The 24,224-nt window shown below is 35.3% G+C and overlaps 1 protein-coding gene across 1 annotated transcript; it reads left to right on the top strand.

Moving 5' to 3' along the window:
- Positions 1-116: 116 nt before the first annotated feature.
- On the top strand, positions 117-23,605 carry arhgap25 (Rho GTPase activating protein 25). The gene is made up of 11 exons (XM_073840856.1): positions 117-510; positions 12,469-12,668; positions 12,901-12,982; positions 13,128-13,241; positions 14,491-14,695; positions 16,743-16,875; positions 16,951-17,024; positions 18,701-18,822; positions 19,293-19,453; positions 20,306-20,907; positions 22,768-23,605. Exons 1-11 carry the CDS (start codon positions 447-449, stop codon positions 22,967-22,969), a joined length of 1,959 nt encoding a protein of 652 aa, XP_073696957.1. The 5' UTR covers positions 117-446; the 3' UTR covers positions 22,970-23,605.
- Positions 23,606-24,224: the final 619 nt, after the last annotated feature.

Below are 24,224 nucleotides of genomic sequence, written 5' to 3'. Positions count from 1 at the left end.
TTGTAGTCTGAATTTTCGCCTGTGTAAAAATTCATCACCTCTATTTTCTTTCTGTGGCTGTCTTGACTTTGCCACTCACTTCCTCAGCTCATGAAGATTGTGGGTACGAGGGGTGATAGTGCTGCTGCTCTGCTGTCTCTCTATAGCCTGACAGAAACGCTGGATGTAGGAGCTTCAAAATAACTGTTGGTTTGCTCACACAAACACTGCAGGCGAGCCGAGAGGCAAGATTCAACGTGTTTAGAAGTGTAAAAAAAAAAAAAAAGAAGAAGAGTCAGATTAGCAGAGGAAGGAGGAAGTAAAGAGAAGAAGAGGGGCTGACTGGAAAGAATGTACTCTTAGAGTTCACTGTGTGTTTTGTGATTGTTTTTGTGTGTGCATGTGAGTGAGAGAATGTGTGTGAGTGTGTCTGTGTGTGTGTAACCTTTTGCTCCGATTTTGAAGAAATGTCTCTGAGACTACCTCGCAACTGGGACTTCAGCACCTTCAGAGCTGAAACTGCCAAGATAGGTGAGTGGCACTCTTGCGTTTATGTGTGTGGTCAAAGGTCAAAGTCTTTTTTTACGTGTTTAGAAAATTCATTCGGCCAGGCAGGTAGGTTTATGTGTAATTCTTTGTGTTCATTGATACAACAGGCCCCCTGTCACTGCGTCTATATTGACGCATTTTATTTAATAGGAAGTGTATAGTACTGGGCAGTGATGGTGCAGATGTGTTATAAAATGTAACTTAAAAGAGGGATTTTACAGTATCTGTAAATCAAAGATGAAAGTGGCATAGAGTGATGATCTTGTAAATTCACCCTGAGGCTACGTAATTCATATAAACACTTCTCATCTGCTATGCGATTTCCTTGTGATTCTCTTGAATCCCTGACACACCTTTTCATGTGTTTGTATAGTCTCTCTGACATGATTGTTTGTAGTACTTCCTTTCTAATTTGACTAACTGTTCTCATTAATCTCCAGGGTGTTTAAAAACTCTTGTTAAGGGCTAACTTCCAGCAGCTTTATGGAGCAATCAAGTATAAAAAGAGGCAGTTGTATAGTTGTATGCGGTGACTCGTGGCATTTCTGGTCTCACTTTGCACTGTCTGTTGGAGATGCAAAGCATTGGTGATTTCCTCTGTGTGTAATTTTCACATGCTGCAGGCAGGAAGACGCTGCGACACTCTGTCACATAAAATGTCAGCGTACTGTTAAATGCTAGATAGTTATCTATGTGGCGTTTTACTAGGTCTTTGGTTACCGTGCTCTCAGCAGTATCCTAGGTTAAGAGAGCAACTGTTTCTCACAGTGTGATCATTTTATGATGACTTTAAAATGGTCTTATTATATAAAGTGTATTGGTACTTGATTTTTAGTTGACACTATTTATTCAAAGCATCTTTTAGCAGAGCCTAATACTTTAAAGCCAGCAAAAACAGCTATTGGCTGGTATTATGTTCCACTAATATTGATCAGTGTGTGATCTATATCAGCCCATGTTGGATATTTAATTGTGAATGCTTATTTACCAGGTTTTTACATCTTTAAAATTCAAAGCATCTTATATTACAGCCTATTTTTTTGACAAAAGTAAAAAAAAAAAATGCTTATACACTACCAGTCAAAAGTTTTTGAACAGTAAGATTTTTAAATGCGTTTTAAATAAGTCTCTTCTGCTCACCAAGCCTGAATTTATTTGATCCAAAGTACAGCAAAAACAGCAACATTTTGAAATATTTTTACTATTTAAAATAACTATTTTCTATTCAAATATATTTAAAAATGTAATTTATTCCTGTGATTTCAAAACTGAATTTTTATCATATTTCTCCAGTCACATGATCCTTCAGAAATCATTCTAATATTCTGTTTTGCTAATCAAAAAAACATTTATTATTATGTTGAAAACAGCTAAGTAGAATTTTTTTAGGTTTCTTTGATGAATAAAAAGTTTAGAAGAACATCTGAATTATTCATCAATTCTTTCACAAAATATTAATAATAATAAAAATGTTTCTTGAACAGCAAATCAGCATATTAGAATGATCTAAAGGATCATCTGACACTGAAGACTGGAGTAATGATGCTGAAAATGTAGCTTTGATCACAGGAATAAATTACATTTTAAAATATTTTCAAATAGAAAAGCGTTATTTTAAATAGTAAAAATATTTCACAATATTACTGCTTTAGTGCTTTTACCGTATTTTGGTTCAAATAAATTCAGGCTTGGTGAGCAGAAGAGATAAAAAATCATTAAAAATCTTACCGTTCAAAAACTTTTGACTGGTAGTGTAGCTAGGGTTGCAGAATATATTGGTATTATAGATATTATTTAAGTATTATTTTTAATCTGTATCAGTCAGTGCTGCATGTTTACTTGTGCATGCTTATTTCCCATATTTTTACATTTTAGGTTACTTTTGCACTTTGAAATGTAAAAATAGGGGAAATGAGCTCAATTAAACATGCATCTAACACTCACTTTGAATTTATAAAAAATATTAATTACTTAATAATTCAAGCAAATTAATTATTAATAATCTCAAAATGAATATCTATGTTTTATAATGGATATTCTAATGTTGTGATGCCTAAATTCACTTGTAGCATTTAAAATGATTGATAGTTATTACTGTTTTATTTTATTTTAAGTTTTTTTGTTGTTGTTGTTTATTTAAACCTTTTTGATTTTTAACAGCTGTTTAGAAATTCAATAGCAGCCATTTATCAGTTACCAGCCATAACATAAAAAATGCCTTTCCTGACAGCCACAATTTTTAATTTTTAACCAGGAATTGGAAGGATTGTGGAAAAATAAGAGATTTTTTCTTTTTGGAATAGTGTGCAGTGATAAACCAAATTTAAGAAATTGACTTTAGCCATTGGACTGTTACGGTAACATTGCATTAAACTAAAATGATGCACATTTTAGCGCCTGCAGAGCTGCTTTGCTGAATGTGAATAATCAACTAATGTCACAAACTTAAGCCTGACGCAGAAGCGCTCTGCCTGACGCAAACAGCTTCTTGCATCTCTGCTATGATCTCCTTGGTAATTCACGGGGAGTTTGAACCTACTCTCTTCCCTTCCCCTGATCCCAGCGTGTGTCATAGAAATGGGTGAGGTCTGAAGCGGGGCAATGTGTGTGGGCCCGTGGTCCAGGACAGAGAACAGTGGTCCGTGCTCTCCATCAGGGAAGATCTTCTCAAAATAGACCAAAGAGGCTAACGTTAGGTGGGGATCTTTCAAAAACGCTACTTCCTGTGGCTGATGAGCTTGTAACTTCCTGTTTATCTTAGTTCTCTCTCTTCTGCCCTTTCCTCTCATCTCAATGGGTTATAGTGAATTTGACTACAAAAGCTCCAAGTTGCTTAAATCACAGTGACACCATCTCTTGTCAATTAGATAATGGCTGATTGGCTGCTGTCTAGAGATGTATTTGTTGTAGATGCTTTCTTATCAAAGAGATGGCATAAAGTCAAGTGTTTGGTGGCTTCACTAAGCGGCTTTTCACTATGATGGACGCCAATTGGGATACTTGTATCGTTTTCTTATTTTCTGCCACCTTGTGAATCTCAGTTTTTCTTATCTCTCAATAACAGGGGTCTCTACCCTACCCTCCCTTTGCTATGGGCTATCCAGCCAGAAAGCAAAATCACAAATGGGATCTTTTTACAATCTTTCACAAAAGGAGACTTTTTGAGGGAAAGTGAGAAAAATATTTTAATTGTATGTTTTTCTCAAATTTACAAAGACACTTGCAATCAAGCCTGCAAACATTTTCCTACTGACAAAAAAATACTACTATTAAAAAAAAATACTGGTCATGCTTCGCTCATGTAAGATGGTTTTAATTGGTTTACCTTGGCAGCAATCTGGTCTCCGAGCCTGACCAGTGGAAAAGTTTCCAAAACCACTCTAAAACCAACTTACAGACTAGTTTAACCAGGCTAGGAGACCTGCTAAAACCAGCAAACCACCTTAGGTTGGTTTAAGTTTTTTTTAAAACCAAATATCCATAAATATTTAGGGCCCGAGTTTGTAGTTTCAGCAGTTTGTTTGTCGTCTGATGCCGATCACAGAGATGTGACTATTAAGAGTCGAAGTTATAGCGCCACCAACTGGCAGCAGGAAGTGTGTTGTTTGCTAAACGCTTTTAAACCAGCCTCTTAATTTTACTCGATTTTCTTCAAACTTCATCAAAATAATGTCAAAACACGGCCGATGAGAATATGTAAAGGGGTCGATGATAAATCAAATGCTGTTGCCATGGCAATGTGTCAAACTTTAAAATTAGGTTCCTGTCTTTTCGAGGCAGATAACATGTTTAGAATTTCATGAAACTCAACACACACATCAATATTAATGAGAGTTAGACACTGGCAAAAGCTCATAAATGGGTGTTGAGGAAGCACTCTAAAGCGCCATCTTTTGACAAAAGTTGGGGAGTTAGTTTTGCCTACAGTCACCAAACTCGGTACATATATTGGTCTCATCAAGCCGGACAACTTTCTAATTTACACTCATTACCTATAACAAACAGGAAGTTGGCTATTTTTATTTAAATGTGAAATTTTGGAAAAATCAGGCTGTAAATCAATTTATACTCCTCGTATAAAAATGACACTGTTCACACCAAAGTTTCTCAACATGATGTCAAGATACTGAAGATGATAAATTGTGAGCGGATTTGGGATATCTTGAACGGTGTTGATGTGGTAATTTTTTAAAGTCACAGTAAAAAAAAAAAAATAACAGTCATTTTCATATATCTTTAAAGTGCATAATTCTAACTCTTCAAATCATTGTATACATGAAGAACAAATCATTCTTAGGAAATACGCGTGGTATCAAAATTTTATCATGCTGAGAGGCCCCCAAAACTCTAAAAGTATCAAGATTTGAGAGTGAGAGATGAAGACTGTAATAACAGGGATGACCACCAGAGGTCCTCGTATGATAAGGAATATTTTCACCTCTAATCCTATTCTGCTCATTCTCAGTGTATAAGACTTAAACTAATGCATAGAATCAGTTGTTATGTTCTGTACTGTCAGAATACTTTTACATAATAATTATATATATGCTTAAAGAGCATTAAAATATATATTTTTTAATTAAAAAAAATAAATCTGGAAAAGTTTTATTTGCCTGATAAGATAAAATTTTTTGGAGTCTGACCATTAAGTGCTCAGTACAATTAATTAGAATAAGAAAAATACATACATAAAATAACTTATTATTTACCAATATAATTATCTCACAAATGCTTATAGATCATTAAAATAATATTTAAAAATGGTTGTAAAAGTGGTCATAAAAAGTGTCAGTAACAATTTAAAATAAGGTCTCTTTTGTTAACATTAGTTCATGCATAAACTAACATGAACTAATAATGAACAATTTATTTTTACAGCATTCATTAAGTAAGGAATAATTGACTTCGGGCCGTAGAATTCTTAGAAAATAATGCACACCCAAGGTGGTTCCGGGTGTCCATGTCAATGCTCCCGAAGTCAATTATTCCGCTTATACTACAGTTACCACACCTCAAGACATTGATCAGATGATATATTTCAAGACATTCGTCCGGTTTTTATCCTTAAAACGCTATTGTGAGTAGGAATAATTTACGCAGCTCATCCAACAGCTTCGTTGCTAGTTCCAAAACGACATTTTAGACCTAGTAACGACGCTTGAGCCGTTGATAGCAAACGAATGCAGTTAATAATGAAGTTTAGACAGACCGACAGACAAGCAGACGGACGGCAAGAGAGGAGGAGAGAGTTTAATTGTAAATTATCTCTCTCAAGTCTGTGTGTCTCTCAAAGGTGACTGGCAGCATCGTCTCTACTGACAGTTAAACTTTAAGTTCATTTTCTTCAAGACCACGCCGTTGTTACCTCGTGTGAGAACTGTCACGTCGTTTTTAAGTTGTTTATCGTCAGAGATGTGCTAACAACATTAGCGCGAGTGCTAACTGTATGTGTGTGCCTCTGTGAGTGAGAGAGAGAGCGAGAGAAATAGAGTTTTGTTAATATAAACAAATTTTGAGCCACGATCTAGCTGCTTGCAAAGACTGAGAAGCTCCTTTTATACCCAAAGATGATCCCCTCACCTATTACCAATTCACACCTGGCTCCTGTCAACTGTTTCAAAACAGTTTAGCTTATTATATAACCTTTTCACTTTTATTTTTCTTCTGTCCCAATTGTTTTGGAGTGTTGCACTTTTGTGACTTTAAAAAAAAAAAGTTTATATTTTATAAAATACATGTAAGTTGGTCAGTGAAAACTTTGGAAATCTTTTCTTTGTAATGTTGTCAATTAAATAAAAGTTAAATAAATTAACAAATCATAGATTTTATCATTTTACAAAAATTCCAAACTTTTAGTGTTGTACTTAGTTTTCTTTATAGGGTTATTTGTAAGCAAACTATGAAATATTCTAAAAATTGTGAAATATAGTAAAGTAGAGTTTACATTTCTTCCATTTGCATGTGTAAATGTGGTATTACCCACAAAATTAACCATGTCCACTATCACAGAAAAAAGGGAATTCAATATATTCTCAAAAAGGAGGGTATTTTCCAAGAGATACGTTTTTTTTTTTTACTGAAAGCTAATTAAAAATATCCAAACATATCACAACAGTAAAAAGGGTGTTCAAGAGTTCCAGAAATGGAAGAACAAACTAAAATCACTTATGTAAAAGTGTCCTTTTGGATATGTTCTACTTCTAAACAGGAATTTTTATGTAGTCTTTTTAAATTTGGGGCAAGAAAGTATATCAGCATCACAAAAACACTGAAGCTGTAGCAATGAAAATCCTCAATTTGCTTAAAAATTCTGTAAATGAATGTTGTTATTACTGTTTTTTTTTATAATTTACTGTAAAAAGTACATCACTGTCTTTTTTTTTTATCAATTCTTGAATTAATTTAGTAAAAATTGTCATGACCCCATACATCTGAATTACTAATATAATAACAGTCCTTATTATAAACACAAAATACTAATAATAATCAACTTTAATATTCAGTGAGGACAATTAGACTATGATTTATTTGATGGGGGGCGGTGAGGGACCTGAATAATGGGTAGTAGGGTGCTGGCCCAAAAAAGGTTGAGAACCACTGATGTAGTGTAATCTACATAAATATGTCTGATCTTTGAGAAAATATAAAATGTCACTAATTCTTTCATTGTTTGTTTTTTGCAGTTTTTTTTTTTTTTACTGAACTGTACCATGAACTTGTCCTATGCAGTCACATAGCAAAAGATTAAAAAAACAACTTTTAATAATTAATAAATAGCATGAGAGATTATCTTCATTGTTAGACAATTATTTTCATAGTGTTATTTATTGAATATAAAATTATAATTAACAATTTCAAGACAAACTTTGACAACAAAACAAACTTTGCTGTTATCTGTTCAAAACATCTGAAAATTATACCATTTTAAGATGAGTTATATTTACATCGCCCCATTACAATACTCAACTTCTTTTTTTAAAGATATTTTGAAAGAATGAAGCGTTTATATAGCACTTTATTGACTATTGCTGTACATCCACATGAACTGTGTGTTCATGTTCATGTTAATTCACAGTACATAAACTAATGTTAAAAGATACAAATTTACATTTTAATAATGTATGAATACTTTTTTTAGCTTAATTTTAATTAACATTAATAAATGCTATTTAATTATTGTTCATGTTAACTAATATAGTTAATATTAAGAAATGAAACTGGATGGCAAAATTTTATATATTGTGTGTATGTGTCTGTGTGTTGATTTTAAAGTGTAACCCTTTCAATGCTGTAAACTTTAAATTAGGGCTGTGCGATTAATTGAAATCGTATCGAAATCGCGATGTGAACATGCACGATTTCTAAATCGCCTTACAGCGCGATTTTTTGCACGCACTCGACTGATAGGCTACTTTTCCCGCAGCATGCTATTTGAACCGATCACAACACAGCGCGCCTAAACAGAGAGCAAGAACATGCCAACGTTCATGCTTGAAACCAGAAATGGTAATGCTGGTTTTCTTAGCAGAAAGCAGCTAGACTCTGCCAGTGTTCTAATTGTTTTTGTGTGGGACACTGTGGCACATACGCACACACATACTTACTTTTTGCCATAGGTCTGTTCTAAAGACATTTTGTTCTACCTTTACTAGGCAGGGCTCGAAATTGTGAACGTTTTGGTCGCATATGCTCCCAAAATTTAATCTGCGTGACATGAAATTATATTTGGGACCATTCGTGCGAGAAACTGTTGTTGTCCAACTTGGTTTCATTTCTTTACAAAACTTTCGCTACCATAACTACTGCACAGACTGCTGTGAGCTGATACAGTGACAGGTTCGCAATTCTCTCTTTCGATTGTGAAAAATAAAAGGTCTCAACAAACCGCTTTTGAAGAAATATAATATATTTCGTGCTATAGCGTACATTCTGTCAGATACAATTCTGGCGCCTCCGTGTCCATATAGGCCTACATTACTGTACAATGCGGCATTCATCCACATCAGATGATAACTCAGCGGCAGAGTTCCACTCACACAGGGGCCTAATTTTCACTGGGGACATGCTTTTCAAAATCCTGTTTGTGTCTTCTCATATTTCAAATGGTTTTGTTATAATAATCTCTTTTATTGTAGAATGCACGCTCAGCGCCTTTGAGAGTCTCGCAAGATCGTTAAAACGAAACCAAAACTAAGACGCGGACGCGCATTTAAAAGCAATTTTAATATCCCGCGTTCAGAGAGCGACTCCTCAATGCGCGCAAATTAGGCTACATAAAATATCTAGGTAGTTATTAGTATGTGGGCTATAAAAAATATATTGTGCAGTTGTCTATAGTTCTGTATCATGCTTGAAAAATTCGGTCTCTATTTGCACTTTGAATATTTGAAGAGTAGCCTACTTTGATCATGTGCTTGTAAAACATCTGCAGTCAGAATCAGCCATGAAGAATCAAGATCAGTGCATTACTAAAAAGAAATTGGGTGCGCCTAAATTTTTTTTGGTGCTCCTAACTTTTTTCACCTGCTAGGTGATTTTTTTTTCCGCCTTCTGTTTTAGAGACATGTTACATTTCTTTGATAAAGATCTAATTGTTTTCCTTTAAAAAAAGTTTTAGATTCACACTGTAAAACATGTCTGTGTCAAAATCGTGATTAAAATCGAAATCGCAATACTGTTCAAGAAAATCGTGATAGGTTTCTTTTGTCCATATCGCACAGCCCTACTTTAAATCCAAACTGGCAGAGCGTTACTGTGAATCCATGTGCCAACTGGGCACCGTTTTCCTGGTGCTATCGGGATGGCGACTGTGCAGATGGTGAGGGCCCCTTCATCGCTGCTTGCAGCTTTAATTAAGTTTATTCTTTTTCTTCTGAGCCAAAATTTAGTATCTCCTCCTAGAGGTGTAAAGCTACAGCCACCATATTATTCAGACTCTTCTGAAGTTAGTTGCTATATGTTTTCTAACTGATTCGGCTTATGGTTTTCAAAAACCATCAAAAATCCCACAGAGGGGGTCAAAACTTTTGTACAGTCACACTTTCCTAGCTAGGTTTCCTGGTCTCACAGATAGACCTTAGATTAAGCCATGATTAGGCCATAGTTAATTTAGGACATTTAAGTATCTTTTATAAACGTGCCTTAGAAAAAAACAACATTACTGGTGTGTATCTTGAGACGAAACTGCGCCTGCTTTGTCCATATTTTAGCAGCAAACTTCCCTGAATATTATGCCGGAATGGGAGTGTAGTTCCTAATCTTATCGGCCTAGAAAATCGCAGCTTTACATTTTCCGCCGGTATTAGTACACAATATAACTACAGAAGAGTCAAGTTTTAAATAGGACAAATATGGAAACTCGTTGGTCATTTTTGAATGTGATGCTATTGGTCTAATAGGATTCAATGATCTATGCTAAGCTATGCTAAAAGTGATATCGCCAGAACAGGAAAATGGCTGAATGGATTTCAAAACGGTAAAACTCAAACTTATTAACACGGGGGGAGTTTGAGAATGAGCCTATTTTCAAAAAAAGTGGAGTGTTCCTTTAATCCTTGATTATAAAACTGGGGGTGAGTGTTTAAGTTTAAGTCTATCAATAGCAAAGCTTAATGACTATTTTAGACAACATCATACTAAATCATTCTAGCAGCATACTAAAACATGTTAGCAATGTGCTGCTAATCATGCTAACAACATGTCGGCAACTTGTTAACCATGCTTAAAAACATGCTAGCAACAAGTTAATAATGATAACTACATGCTAATCATGCTAAAACATTCTAGCTACATACTAACAACACATTAATCGGTTGTGGCTAGAGGGTATACAGCTCAGACCGGAAACTAACAATGAAATTAATTGTTCTACCTATTAGATTGTGTTTTATTAACGTCTACACCTACCCCAACCCTAAACTTAGCCCTTACTATAATACAAAAAAAGTATTATTGTTGTACAGTGTGACAAAAATAACGTTAGACTGATGTGCGCATGCCCAGTAGCCATAGCTGTATCCCTTCTAGACTTTACCACATTAATCTTATACTACAGGGCCGTTGAATGCTTGAATCTGATTGGCTGACGAACGTTCTAGAGGTGTGCATTATATTCAGGGAAACGCACGGCGAACGTAGTTCCAGGCAGCTTTAGACCGCAGTGCATGTCTATATCACTTCGCCATACGATTTCAGTTATTTCAAAGGTCCTTACAGCCCAAAACAGCAAAATAACTAAAACCCACAATGGCACTGGCCAAACTAATAAATACAGTAAACATCAGGATAAAAACGACAGATTATTTCCATGTTTTTTCCACAATATATTACGTTTTATTATGTACGGAAAGCACAAACTCTATTTCTCTCGCCCTCTTCTCACTCACCTCACAGACGCACACACATAACAGTACAGTTTGCACTCACGTTAGCATTGGCGCTAATGTTGTTAGCGCTGCTCTGACGATTAACAACTTTAAAACGACATGACAGCTCTCACACGCGAGGTAACAACGGCGTGGTCTTGAAGAAAATGAGCTTAAAGTTTAACTGTTAGTAGAGACGATGCTGCCAAGTCACCCTTGAGAGACACAGAGGTGAGAGAGGTAAAGTCATACACTTAGTTTCTCTCCCTCACTCTTACCGTCTGTCTGCTTGTCTTTCGGTCTGTCTAAACTTCATTATTAACGGCATTATTTTGCTATTAACAGCCCAAGCGTCGTTACTAGTTCTAAAATGACGTTTTGGAACTAGCAACGAAGCTGTTGAATGAGCTGCGTAAGAAATTAATCCTACTCACAATAGCGTTTTAAGGATAAAAACCGGACGAATGTCTTGAAATATATCACTTGATCGATGTCTTGAGGTGTGGTAACTGTAGTATAAGCGGAATAATTGACTTCGGGCCGTAGAATTCTACGAAAATAATGCACACCCGAGGTGGAACGGCCACTCCGCTTCGCGTCGTGACCGCATCACCACCTCGGGTGTGCATTATTTTCTAAGAATTCTACGGCCCGTCGTCAATTATTCCTTACATATTAACTACTCATGCAACCAACTTGTTAATCATGGAACAACATGCTAGCAACAAGCCAACTTCAAAGTTTACTTGCAGACTTTACTCATCTAGTTATTATTTAATGCATTATGTATTCTTTTATATTTTTCTGTCTACATCTTTTTATTTCTACTTTCCTGAGGTTTTTATATTTTATTCAGTATTCTATCAGTCAGATGACTAAACTAAAACTAGCAATACATTTTTTGCCTTTTTTAGCTTTGACTGAATGTGACTTGAGCCTCATAAACAATAAGTTTGTATAAAAACTAATGATCATGTTATCCAGAATCTTATTATTATTATTATTTTCATTTTATTTCCAGGCTTAAATCTTGAACTGTCCAAGCTATATCCGCATAAATCTTAAAGCTCTGTGTACCTATTGTATGTCAACTATGTCATTTTTATTTCTATAAACAAGGGTGATTCTTGAAAGAAACATGACTAAGAACTTCATTAGATCCCTCAAGGTATAAAAGGGCAATCTCAGAACAATAAAATGTTCCTCTTTGATGTTTCAGTTCAGTCAAAATCCAATAATACCCTTTTGACCTAACAAACAATCCATTGCACAGTATTATCGAAAGCTGTTTCTGCTTAAGTGCATGGTATTGTTCCTCTCAGAACTGGTCCTAAAGTCACAGTAGTTCATTTTCTTCAGCATTAGGACAATCACAGCCAGTCTGCAGATATTTGTCATGCAGGAAGTTGCCGTGTTCAGACTGTTACCCACTGTCATTACCACAGTATATGCATGATGTTCTCATGATATAAAAATAGAATAAGTTAGTGACAGGTGACTTCATTTTCAGCAAGTCTCGGACTCATCGCATGTTTGTCATAATTCCCTGCATGCTTTTTATCGGTTTCCACCTCAGCTCGCTCCAAGAGTGTTATGCCAGGAGAAGGAAGCCCTGGATCCACTCACACTGGTTTTAAGAGATCCATGGAGAAACCACTGAAAACAGGCTGGCTGAAGAAGCAGAGATCCATCGTAAAGAACTGGCAGCTGCGCTTCTTTGTGCTGAGAGGAAACGTCCTTACATACCATAAAGATGACAGAGAGAGTGCTGTCCAGGTAGGAGACAAGCAAGCATGAGTAATTGAAATATTACGATTTTTTAAATATTTTTAATTAAACAATTTTTATTTTTTCCTATATCCTGGGATTTTTTTTTTATGCAATGCCAGTACCATCAGTCAAATAACTGAAAAAATAGAAAGCATTGCATTACAATATTGCATTACTCCCTAGAAAAGTAACTATTTATGTTACTTAGTTACTTTTTCTTGTCTCATTCTGATCTCAGGGAACAATACCTTTGTTTTCATGCCAAGTTAATGAATTGCCATCAAATACAGATGATAAATTCCTGTTTGAGATCATTCCAGGTGAGTCTTTTTATTTACACTTCTGTTCACTAAATGTATCACGCACCTGCTATCTATGTAAGTTGTTTACATTTTATAAGATCTCATGGGCTACTACTGTATGTAAGAGGGGAAAATCATACAGTTGTTGTATCTTATGCTGCAGGTAGCAGTACAGATCGGGAACGGGAAGTCTATGTTCTCATGGCGTCCAGTCAGAGCGAGATGGAAGAGTGGGTGCGCTCTATTCGCAAATCTATTGGATCACGCTCAAATGGAGGTATTGTTTGCTATACAAATAAATAGGGATGTAACAATATCAAAATCTCATGATACAATAATATCTCGATATGAAGTCCACAATACTATATTTATTGCGATTTAAAAACAAAAACAAATAAAGACTTTTTTTTTTTACATTTTAAAGTTAAATTATTCTATCTAATGCACTTTGAGAGTTCAAAATTAAGAGCTCCAAGCCATGTTCTTAACTAAGAAAACAGAAAACTAAGAAAGTCAGAAAAAAAGTCTATAAAAACAAATTAAAATAAATATTTCATAAGTATATTTTTTTGCTGTACACTTGAGTAAGGGAATTACAATACTTCTTTCCTAATTTCTACACTTGAAAGAGATATTTTGAATCTGGACTGCAGTAACGTTACCCATTTAAACCGCTAGCTGTCATTAATTCATACTGTACTTTTAAGCTTTTATTTTGACGGAAACAGCAGTACAGCTTTTATTTTGACAGAAAACTCCAGCTTCAGTGAAAACAGGCTTACAAAAATGCGTCTCACTACAAATCTAGTGAAATGCTGTAATCATCCGCCACGAAAATAAAGCACAACTGGTGGCCATTGTGTTCCAAAAAGCACACTTAACTCACAGCACATGCAGTAAACGAGTTCACTGCATTCACTGTGAACTGAGTCGTTCTGAGGCGCGGAAAACACCGGATCACGAGCTGATCGCCTAAATGAAGTGCCCGCTTTACTTTGAAACACTCGTGACTTGATAAAGGGATAAAGCCACATTGTGCTTTTGATTTAAGTTCGTTTGACAGATACTGTGCCAAAGCATTATGGCCCAAAAACGCAACTTTAAAGACCTTTTATGTTAGAATAAGAAGTTTAAATATATATATTTTTTAAATTTTTGTCCGAAAGACCTATTGTTTCATATCCTCATGTGACTACGATATCCAGACAGTTTTGTCATTGCGATACCACGTTATTGATAATGCCGTTACATCCCTATTTGTTACAGGATTATATTTTTCATACTGTAAGACATCATACTGTAACATTTCCTTTAACCCTAAAACACAACAGGTGGCTAAAACACCTGTTAAAAATCAATATGGAAAATTCCTTTTCAGACTTTTATTTAAGTGTATGGTGGTATGGTAGCCTCTTGTTTATTATAACTCTAAAGTATAATGTCCAAAGTGTGTCTTATTCATAATGATATGAATCAATAGGCTGCCACTGCTTTTCAATAAAACTGTTATGTTTCTCTCCTCAAAGTATTTGGGAAGAGCCTTCCAGATATCATGGTGTATGAGAAGAAATTTGGGCCTCGTCTGGTGCCTTTCCTGGTAGAGAAGTGTGCTGAATTCATCAGACAGCACGGTCTGCTTGAGGAGGGCATCTTTCGCCTGCCAGGACAGGACAATCAGGTCAAACAGTTCAGAGAGGCCTTTGATGCTGGAGAGAGACCCTCATTCCCAAGGTAAATCTGTGTGAAATGTCCAAGGATGGTGTAGCGAAATGATCTGAATAAAGCATATTTTTTATAGAAAGTATTGTGATGGTACCATAGTCTAGTAATGGCATGCAATGGTAATACTGATATATAACATTCTACTGAATACTTACTACATTCATGTACCATGGCATTTATGCCTTATGTTGATTTGCTACTCAAGAAATATTCGGTATTATTATCAATGTTAAAAACAGTTGGGCTGCTTAATATTTTTTTGTGGAAACAGGATTCTTTGATAAATAGAAAGTTCAAATGAGCAGCATTTATTAGAAATAAATTAATAGTTAATTAATAGTACAAATATCTTTACCTTTACTTTTGATCAATTGAATACACCCTTGCTGAATGAACATATTAATTCCTTAAAAACATACTGATCCCAGACTTTTGAATAATAGTGTATGTACTGTAAATGTCCACCAAAAAAGGTATATATATATATATATATATATATATATATATATATATATATATATACATACATACAGTTAAAGTCAAAATTGAACATTCACTTTGCAGAATGAGAGGGATTATACAGAATGCATATTATTTTTTATTTAGTACAGATTCTTTGGTTTTTCAGCATTTTTGTGTATTTGAACCCTTTCCAACAGTCACTGTATGATTTTGAGATCCATCTTTTCACACTGAGGACAACTGAGGGACTCATATGCAACTATTACAGAAGGTTCAAACACTCAATGATGCTTCAGAAGGAAGAACAATGCATTAAGTGGGTGTGAACCGGGTGTGTAAACTTTTGAACGGAATGAGGATGTGTAAATGTTTCTTATTTTGCTTAAATATCTTTTTTTTTTTCATTTATTACTGCCATTCAGAAGCTGCTTACATGTTTCCCAGAGGATAAAATAAGTTAACTTTGCCCTGATATTTGAATATAGCTCTTAATGCATTCCTTCTGAAGCATCAGTGAGCGTTTGAACCTTCTGTACTAGTTGCATATGTTGGAAAGGGTTCAAATACACAAAAATGCTGAAAAAACTAAACATTTCTGGACCTAAAGGATTTTTCTAAAGAACAGTAGGCAGTTTAACTGTTCAGGACAAACAAGGGACTAATCATTAAACAAAAAAAAAAAAAAAACATAAAAACAGCTGTGGATCATTCTAGTAACAACACAGTATTAAGCATCAAGTGTATGTAAACTTTTGAACAGCGTACATTTTTTTTTATAAATTCTTGTGGTTTGTGTAAATGTCTTTTATGTGAAATATCTTATTCAGGTCAGTACTAAATAAAAAAAAATAACATGCATTTTGTATTCTCCCTCTTATTTTGGTAAAATAATTAACATTTTGCAGATTCTGCAACTGACTTCAACTGTATTTATATACGCACACAATGACTTATTTATAAAATGTAATGCAATGGCTTATTATTTTATTTAATTTGTTTGCAATAACTTCAGGTTACTACTGCATTTGGTGAAGAGAAGACTTAAATAATTAAATTAAACCCCAACAGTCAAGACAAAACTACAATCTACTAAAAGAATTAATTTTATATGATTTATTGAACCTGATTTTGTGACCATTGGTTTCCAGACTGCTATTTTTGCAGTTTGCATGCGAATGTTGCCTTAATGTGGTATAACCACACTCTGCATGACCATTTATGGTGACGCTAAGTCTTCACTGCTATTTTGAGGAAGTAGCATAGGTAAAGAGTATGACCCAGAAAGTTTAAACTAGATGTGTTTGAGAGAGAGAGAGAAAGAGAAAGAGAGGGGACGTGCAAATGCATGAGAGATAGAGAAAGAGACATACAAAAGCACACTATTTCAGAGGAACCTGGCATACACTGATGATCTGCGGCTGAGCCACATCCTGTCCTGACTAACAAGAGTTCTTGCCATTCAACACACGCACATATCCATTTCACAAACAACTGTTTTTGCATTTCATTGTCATCCTTTCTGACTAAAAAGACGATTCGACTGTAATGACAATGTCAAATTTATACTTTTTATGTTCATACCTTCTGTCTGCAGTGACACTGATGTCCACACAGTGGCGTCCTTACTTAAGTTGTACCTCAGAGAGCTTCCTGATTCTGTTGTGCCTTGGACTCAGTATCAGGCTTTCCTTGACAGCACTCTGATGCTAGATGCCGCCACTGCAGCTGTGAGAAAAACATTCACAAAGACAGTTTATCAGAAAAGTCATGACTCTGTTTAACTGCAATCTGATCAATTCTAGGGCAAAGAAAAGCTGGAGGAACAAATCAGCCTTCTGCCAAAAGTCAACTACAACCTCCTGAGTTACATCTGCAGGTATGAAACAGACAATGTTAGGAGCAAAAACAAGCTGACAGGGATTATGCGGGTCTTAAAAAGTCTTTAAAAGACTTACATTTGGTTGTGTCACATTTCAAGAGGTCTAAAACTTGGGGACAGGAAGACAAGAATAACTGCCATATAGCCTTATGATTAAACTACACAATGCTATGAATTCATTTAATAAATATGAGCACTGCACATTTCAAAAGTCATGTGCTGTGTTGCTTTGTTTACAGCCATTACCAGGGAGTGCCAAAAACTGCCATCTGTTTGCTGAGAATGAATATGCATTTTCAATAAGCCCTTTTGCTTTTCTTTTATGAAAGGCCATTTCCACCACTGAATAAAAAATAAAAAAGGTCATTGCGACTTTTCCTCTCACAATTCTAAGAAATTAAGTCAGAATTGTGTAATATAAACTCGCAGTTCCGAGTTATAAGTCAGAATTGCAAGATGTAAGCTCACAATTCTGACTTTTTTCCTCAGAATTGTGAATGCTGACTTTATATCTCAATTTCGAGTTCATATCTCACAGAGAAAAAAAGTCAGAATATAACATTCAAAAATTTGGGTCATTAAGATTTTTCAAATTTTTCACAAGGAACTCTCTCTTTCACCAAGGCTGCATTTTTATGTTCAAAAATACAGTAAATCTGTAATATTGTGAAATAATAACTGTTTTTAATAAATTTAGGGCGAGACACTGCAGGTGAATAGGGTAAAAAAAAAATTAACTAGTAGTTATAAATATATAATAGAAATCTCTTTAATACGCCGATTTAGTGAAATCTTATTTTTTGTGAAGACTGATAATTTTTTTTTCAGGAATTTATTTGATTATAAATGTCTTTACTGTCACGTTTGATTATTTTAATGTGTCGCTACTGAATAAAAGTATTTATGCCTTTCAAAATGTTTTTACATAGCCCAAAGTTTCAAACAGTAGTGTATAAAAAAAAACTTTACATAAAAAAAATTGGCCTTATGTTTAGCAATATCTTCAAAATTCTGATATATTTTATCAGTTTTATAATTTATAATATAATTAATAAAAAAAGAAACAAGCGATCAAAATAGCTGGAAGGGTTTTTGTTTGTAGGCTTGTGGCTTTTTATCTTACAATTCACAAAGTTGCAAATTGCAAATTCTGACTTTATATTATACCTCATTGTCCGAATTTTTTATTTTATTTTAGTTTTTATTCAGTAGTGGAAATGGGCTTCCATAGTTTTTAGACCAATGCAAAAATCTAACCATATATATATATATATATATATATATATATATATATATATATAGTTACAGTAGAAGACACTAAGATATATTTCTATGTTTTTACATTAATATAATTGATTGATTGATAGTTTCAATTATTATAATAATTGATACTTTTGACTCATACCTTTTCTTAAAAAAATGTTTTAAAGTCTGAAATGCTCATGCTTATCATTTTATAAAACTTTATTAATATTTTATTATATTAAAGCTTTAAATCATGCTTTTTACGCTCATTTCATTGATATGTTACCCGGGTATGTTATAGACATTGCCCTACCCTGCTCATTTGGTATTCATTTTATTTGTGCATGTCTTTAAAAAGTCTTCAGTTTGATTTTAAAAATCCTGCAGATACCCTCTTGTCATTTATATATCCATATTTGTTATTGCAGATTCCTTTTTGAGGTCCAACAAAACTCAAAGGTGAATAAGATGAGTGTTGAGAATCTGGCCACAGTGATGGGAGTGAACCTGTTCAAGCCACAAGTGGAGGACGCCATCAGTATGATGAAGGGTCAGTTATCATCTGAAGATGCATAAAACATTATGTTCTATGTAATTTAAATTGTTTTCAAAACACCCTTGTCTTTTAGTCCATGTTTGTTTAAATATACCAATATACGCATTTACAACATGAAAATTTACAATCTTTTCTAGAAAAAATGTACCCATCATGGCATACTAGAGTACTCTTTTTTCTACACTACTTTTTATGCTATATGCCTTTCCAGTTCAGTATCTCAACAGTTGGGTAATATGTTTTAAACTAAGGGCTACTGGCTATAATAAAATACATTTTTTGACATATTAGACTTTCACAACTTCCTGTTTCAAACAGGAAACATAACATCAGACAGAAAGAAATCATTGGTTGTTTATGGGATATTTAACCTGAACTGTAATGAGTAAGAATGAGATTTCAAGTAGGGTGTTTATGGTTAACACATTGTAGAGGTGCTCATTTTTCTCACCTCATACACACAGGAACACCCATGATACAGAAGGTAATGACGGTGATGATCAGACACCATGAGCTGCTTTTCCCACCCTCTAAAGACATGCAGCCATCTCCTCTTCCGAGCAAGAAAAACAAAAGCAAGAAGAACAATAACCCTCGCAGCTTTGTGGGCTGGGAGTCTGCAGAGGTACTGATCATAAAAAAATAACTGTTTTCAGAAGCACATTCATGGAAAATTAGCAAATATCAGACTGTTTTAAAATGGTGATTTGTAGGCCTGGGGAATTCTTAAATAACAAAATTATACAAATACAAAGTCATTGAACATTTTAAATATACCGTTCAAAAATTGGGAGTCAGTAAGATTTTTGAGATTTTGAAAGAAGTCTATCATTCACCAGGGCTACATTTATTTGTTCAAAAATACAGTAAATCTGTAATATTCTGAAATAGTATAATATTAACTGTTTTCTGTTTTAATATATTTTAAAATGTAATTTATTTCTGTGTAATTTTCAGCAGCCATCACTGCAGTTTGCAGTCAGCTTTGATATGCTGATTTAGTGTTCAAGAAATCTTATTTTTGTGAAACCTGATACATTTTTTTCCAGGAATTTATTTGAAATAGAAACTTTTTGCAACATTATATTTCTCTTATTGTGTTACTGAATAAAAGTATTGATGTCTTTTGAAGCTCTTATTTACTCCAAAGTTTTGAACAGTAGTGTATAAAACATTTAAATATAAATTTGGCCTAATGCTTGGCAATATCTTCAAAACTCTATATTTTATAATATTTTAGCAGTTTTAACAGAAAATGTTTACATTTCTTTTAGAGAATTTAAGAGTTTAGCTGGTTATTTATTTATAATATAATTTATTTAAAAAAAAAAAGTAATCAAAATAGCTGGAAAGGTTTTTGTTACTCATATTTGATTAACACACCTGCTTATTATCAAGGTTGCAGTTTTTTGAAGCTGTCACTGTGTTACTTTCACACCTGTATCTCTTAACTGATCGCATCACTCTTCTCTCAAAGTGTGAGGTGTCCTCCCTGTCTGAATCTCCTGAGGAAGAGGAAGTGGACACACCTGAGGAAGAAAGGAAGGACCTGTGGTCGTCTGAGACGGGATCAGAAGGCACACCACTTTCTCCCTCCTCTCCGACGGACTCGTGGCCCGAAAGCCCCAGAAAAAGGACGCAAACTCTTCCCAGCTTGGGTTGTCCGCCAGTGGGAAAAATAGGCCGCGAGCCTTCTTGGGAACGCTGGAGCAGGTTTCAGGAGAGCTTTAACGAGAACGAAGAAAAAACATTTTCAGAGGACATCTTTAAGCTACTCGACCTGCAGAAAGTGACACTATTTTCTGGAGTGCAGAAAAGTGAAAAGGAAAAAGTTGAAGGACAAAAGGACACAGAGGACCAAGGTTTGCATAAGACAGCTAGCGATGTTGTAGACAAACAGATAGATGCTCAAAAAACACAGGCACAGAGCACAACGCCCTCACCCAAACCTCGGCAAAGCAACGAGGTGAGTCCGGCAGCTGTGAGCATAGAGAAGCCAGCGGCACTTATAGCACCTGCTCCACAGAAAAACAATGCACATCAACCAGAAAACACAGACTCAACGAACATCATCAACAGGTACGGCCCAATACAAGTGTATCTGTGTCCAGTGTCTCAAGTGTCCCCAGAATGCGTCAGTGAAGTTTCAGCTCAAAATACCCCACAGATCATTTATTATATAATTTAAAAAAATACCTATTTTGAGCGAAAGCAGAAACACGCTGTTTTCGTGCAGGTCTCTTTAAATGCAAATGAGCTGCTACTCCCCGTCCCCTTTTCCAGAATAGTGCTGTGACTTTACAGCTTGTACATCAGATACATCTGTTTGGTTTTTGTGATCATGTCTATCGCACTGAAATAATGGGTCTTAAAGCCATATTAGTTTAAACTTCTGATAAACGGTTTTCTGAGCGCACACATCCGAAGAACGCACACAGAAAGCAGCTGTCACACGGCATGTGAGTACTAAACTAAGTTCAAGTTTTGTTGCGCTTAAACTGTCAAATACAGACAAGTTGATGTTAAAAACACACAGGAGTTACAAAAACAGTCGGTTATGGCTGTAAAGGTAAACAGCGGGGGAAAAATAGCATGTTTATATTACCGTATTTTCTGCACCATAAGGCGCACCGGATTATAAGGCGCAGTCTCAATTATGGGGTCTATTTCTGTACTTACCCCATACATAAGGCGCACCGTATTATAAGGCGCATGCTAAAACATACGGTCTACAAAAAAAGGTAACGGAAGCAAATCAGTGAGTTTAGTTGAACTTTATTCTACTATTTAACAATATACACTCACATTATTTTTTAATCAATCTTCTCCCACAAATCCATCAAAGTCCTCATCTTCTGTGTCTGAATTCAACAGCTGGGCAATTTCGCCATCAAACATGCCGGGTTCTCGCTCATCATTGTTGGAGTCAGTCGTTAAGCGTACGTACTGCAATATACATAATGTTCTCTGATTGGTTTATCGCTGCCAGCGTATGTACTGTACGTATTACGTCCCTGTGTCAGCAGGAAATGGTCTGACAGTCAGTCAAGCGGAGCGCTTACCAAAGTCGCACAACATTTTTACAGATTTTGGAACATAGTGCACACATAAGGCGCACCGGATTATTAGGCGCACAGCCAATTTTTGGCGCGCCTTATAGTGCAGAAAATACGGTAGATCTGTGTGGCAGCTGCGTACTGCTCTCTTGTCTCCTCTGAGGCTGGGACCCTAAATAGTGTTCTGTGCTCGTCTGTGCAGCCAACAACAGAACAGTTAGCATGCTTTCCTTGAACTTTTGCCATGACGTTAGAACTGGTACACCGCTGTCGCTTGTAAAAACAAAATGACGGTGTTTAGGGTGGAAACGTGCAGATTAAGGGGTAGTAATATTATTATAAGATCCCCTTACTACGTCACAAGGGAGCAAAATCTGAGTGGATCCTTTTTCACATGTTTACAGAGAAAGGCTTACCAAAACAAAGTTACTGAGTTGTCCTTTTTCACAGTTTCTGGGTTGGTAGATGCACAGAGGACCCGATTATAGCACTAAAACTCAGAAAAATCTGATTTTCATGATAACCACATAGAATGTTCTAGAAATCATTGAGCAACAACTCCAAACACTTTTATCTAGTTAATTTAGTGACTTTTTTCCAATAAAACCGTAGCTTAAGTTACTAATGGTCACCAAGGCTTCATTTATTTGATTAAAAATACAGTAAAAATTTTATAATTTTTTTTTATTACAATTAAAAAAAACCTGTTTTCTATTTCAAAATATTTTAAGATGTAATTAATTCCTGTGATGTCAAAGCTGAATTTTCAGCATCATTACTCCAGTCTTCAGTGTCACATGATCCTTCAGATATCATTCTAATTTGCTGATGTGGTTCTCAAATGACACTTCTTATTATGATTTGTGTGTGTTTGTTTCTTCAGTCTCCAGCAGAAGAACAAAGAACTGAGTGCTACAGTGGCAGAGTTGCAGGCAGCACTCGAGGCAGAGCGACGCTGCAAAGCTGCATTAGAGATCTTACTACGCAATGCAGAGCGCAGCAGAGATGAAGCGCTTGTGCGCAATGAGCAGCTGAACAGAGAAATTCAACAGTTCCTCAGCAGACCGAGTGCTGGACCGTCATAGTGACACCATCAAACGAACAAAGTTTGTACTTCTCAGAGAAGTACAAAACCAACAATCTGGGCAACTCCATCGGGTTTTACACCTTGAACTGCTCTGAATAATGTCTTCGAAGTAAGACTAGTAGTGGTAATGTCCATCTCACAGATTTGTCTATGATGTGACGGCTACAGTAAATGACACCTTATGTACAGAAATTACAGATTTGATCTACTTATTCGATTTCACATTGAGATTGTGATCTGTAACAAAACAAGATATGAATTTTGAAGTGATGCAGTATTGGACTAAACAGATTAGAGATTTATAAAGAATATTTAATTACTTTTCAAGTTGAAATGATTTAGTATTTTCTAATGGATTTTAAATAATAACTCCCCAAAACAAAAATGAACAGTCTTTTTAGAGTTTTTGGACATTTGACAGCTATAGTCAGGCCTAGACCACCTTAATCCAGCGTTTTTTTTTTTTTTTTCAACAAGAAGTCTTGCCCACCTTTAATTATTAATGATAAGTTTAAAAGCTGTTGTGACAGAGGTTTAAGATTGTTATGTGATCTCAAAACTGAGAGTGTGCGAACAATTTCGTGAAAAGGGCAAAAAACACAAAATCTGGATTACTGTCAGTAAATAAACAGTTTTTATCTGGCTTTTCTTTCCTGCACCTTCACTTGTGTTGTCTGGTTGCAGTCAGAATGAGATAGTGTGTCAGAAGAGATAAAATGTGACAGAGTGTGAGAGAGAAATGGGAAGAATGTTTTCAGATCAGAATTCACACAAGAGACCACATGTCTGTTTTAGGGGAAGGGGTAAAAGACATTAGGAATTACGTAAGGAAAAGAAGACCAGATAGCATTGTGTCTGTCAGCTGTCATAATGCTGATTAAATGATAGGGAAGGAATTTCCTATTTCCGATCAGGCTAGCACATATACAGACAATGTGCTAGTCAAAATCAACACAAAGCTGATTATGTGAATATTTGGTCAGGTGAGTCATTTATTTTGTGGATTCCAGTTTGTTCTGTGATGCTCTTCAGTGGAGCTTTGCAGATGTTTCTTTTGTAAACTTAAATTGAGCTCATGGCAGTACCACAGTTTCAAAGATAAACAACACTGCCATCAAGTGTATCTTCTACGTACAGGAAATATTATCTTAAGAGGAAGAGAGTGAGCATGAGCATTACAGCATGTGACACTCGTTACTGGGTCAACATTTCAAGCGAATGCCCATGTACATGCTGTTCTTTATAATAATGAT

The sequence above is a fragment of the Garra rufa genome, chromosome 5, assembly GCF_049309525.1.
Source record: "Garra rufa chromosome 5, GarRuf1.0, whole genome shotgun sequence".
Classification (NCBI taxonomy): domain Eukaryota; kingdom Metazoa; phylum Chordata; class Actinopteri; order Cypriniformes; family Cyprinidae; genus Garra; species Garra rufa.
Note: the sequence above shows the minus strand (reverse complement) of the source record. Positions and strands in the feature narration are given on the sequence as shown.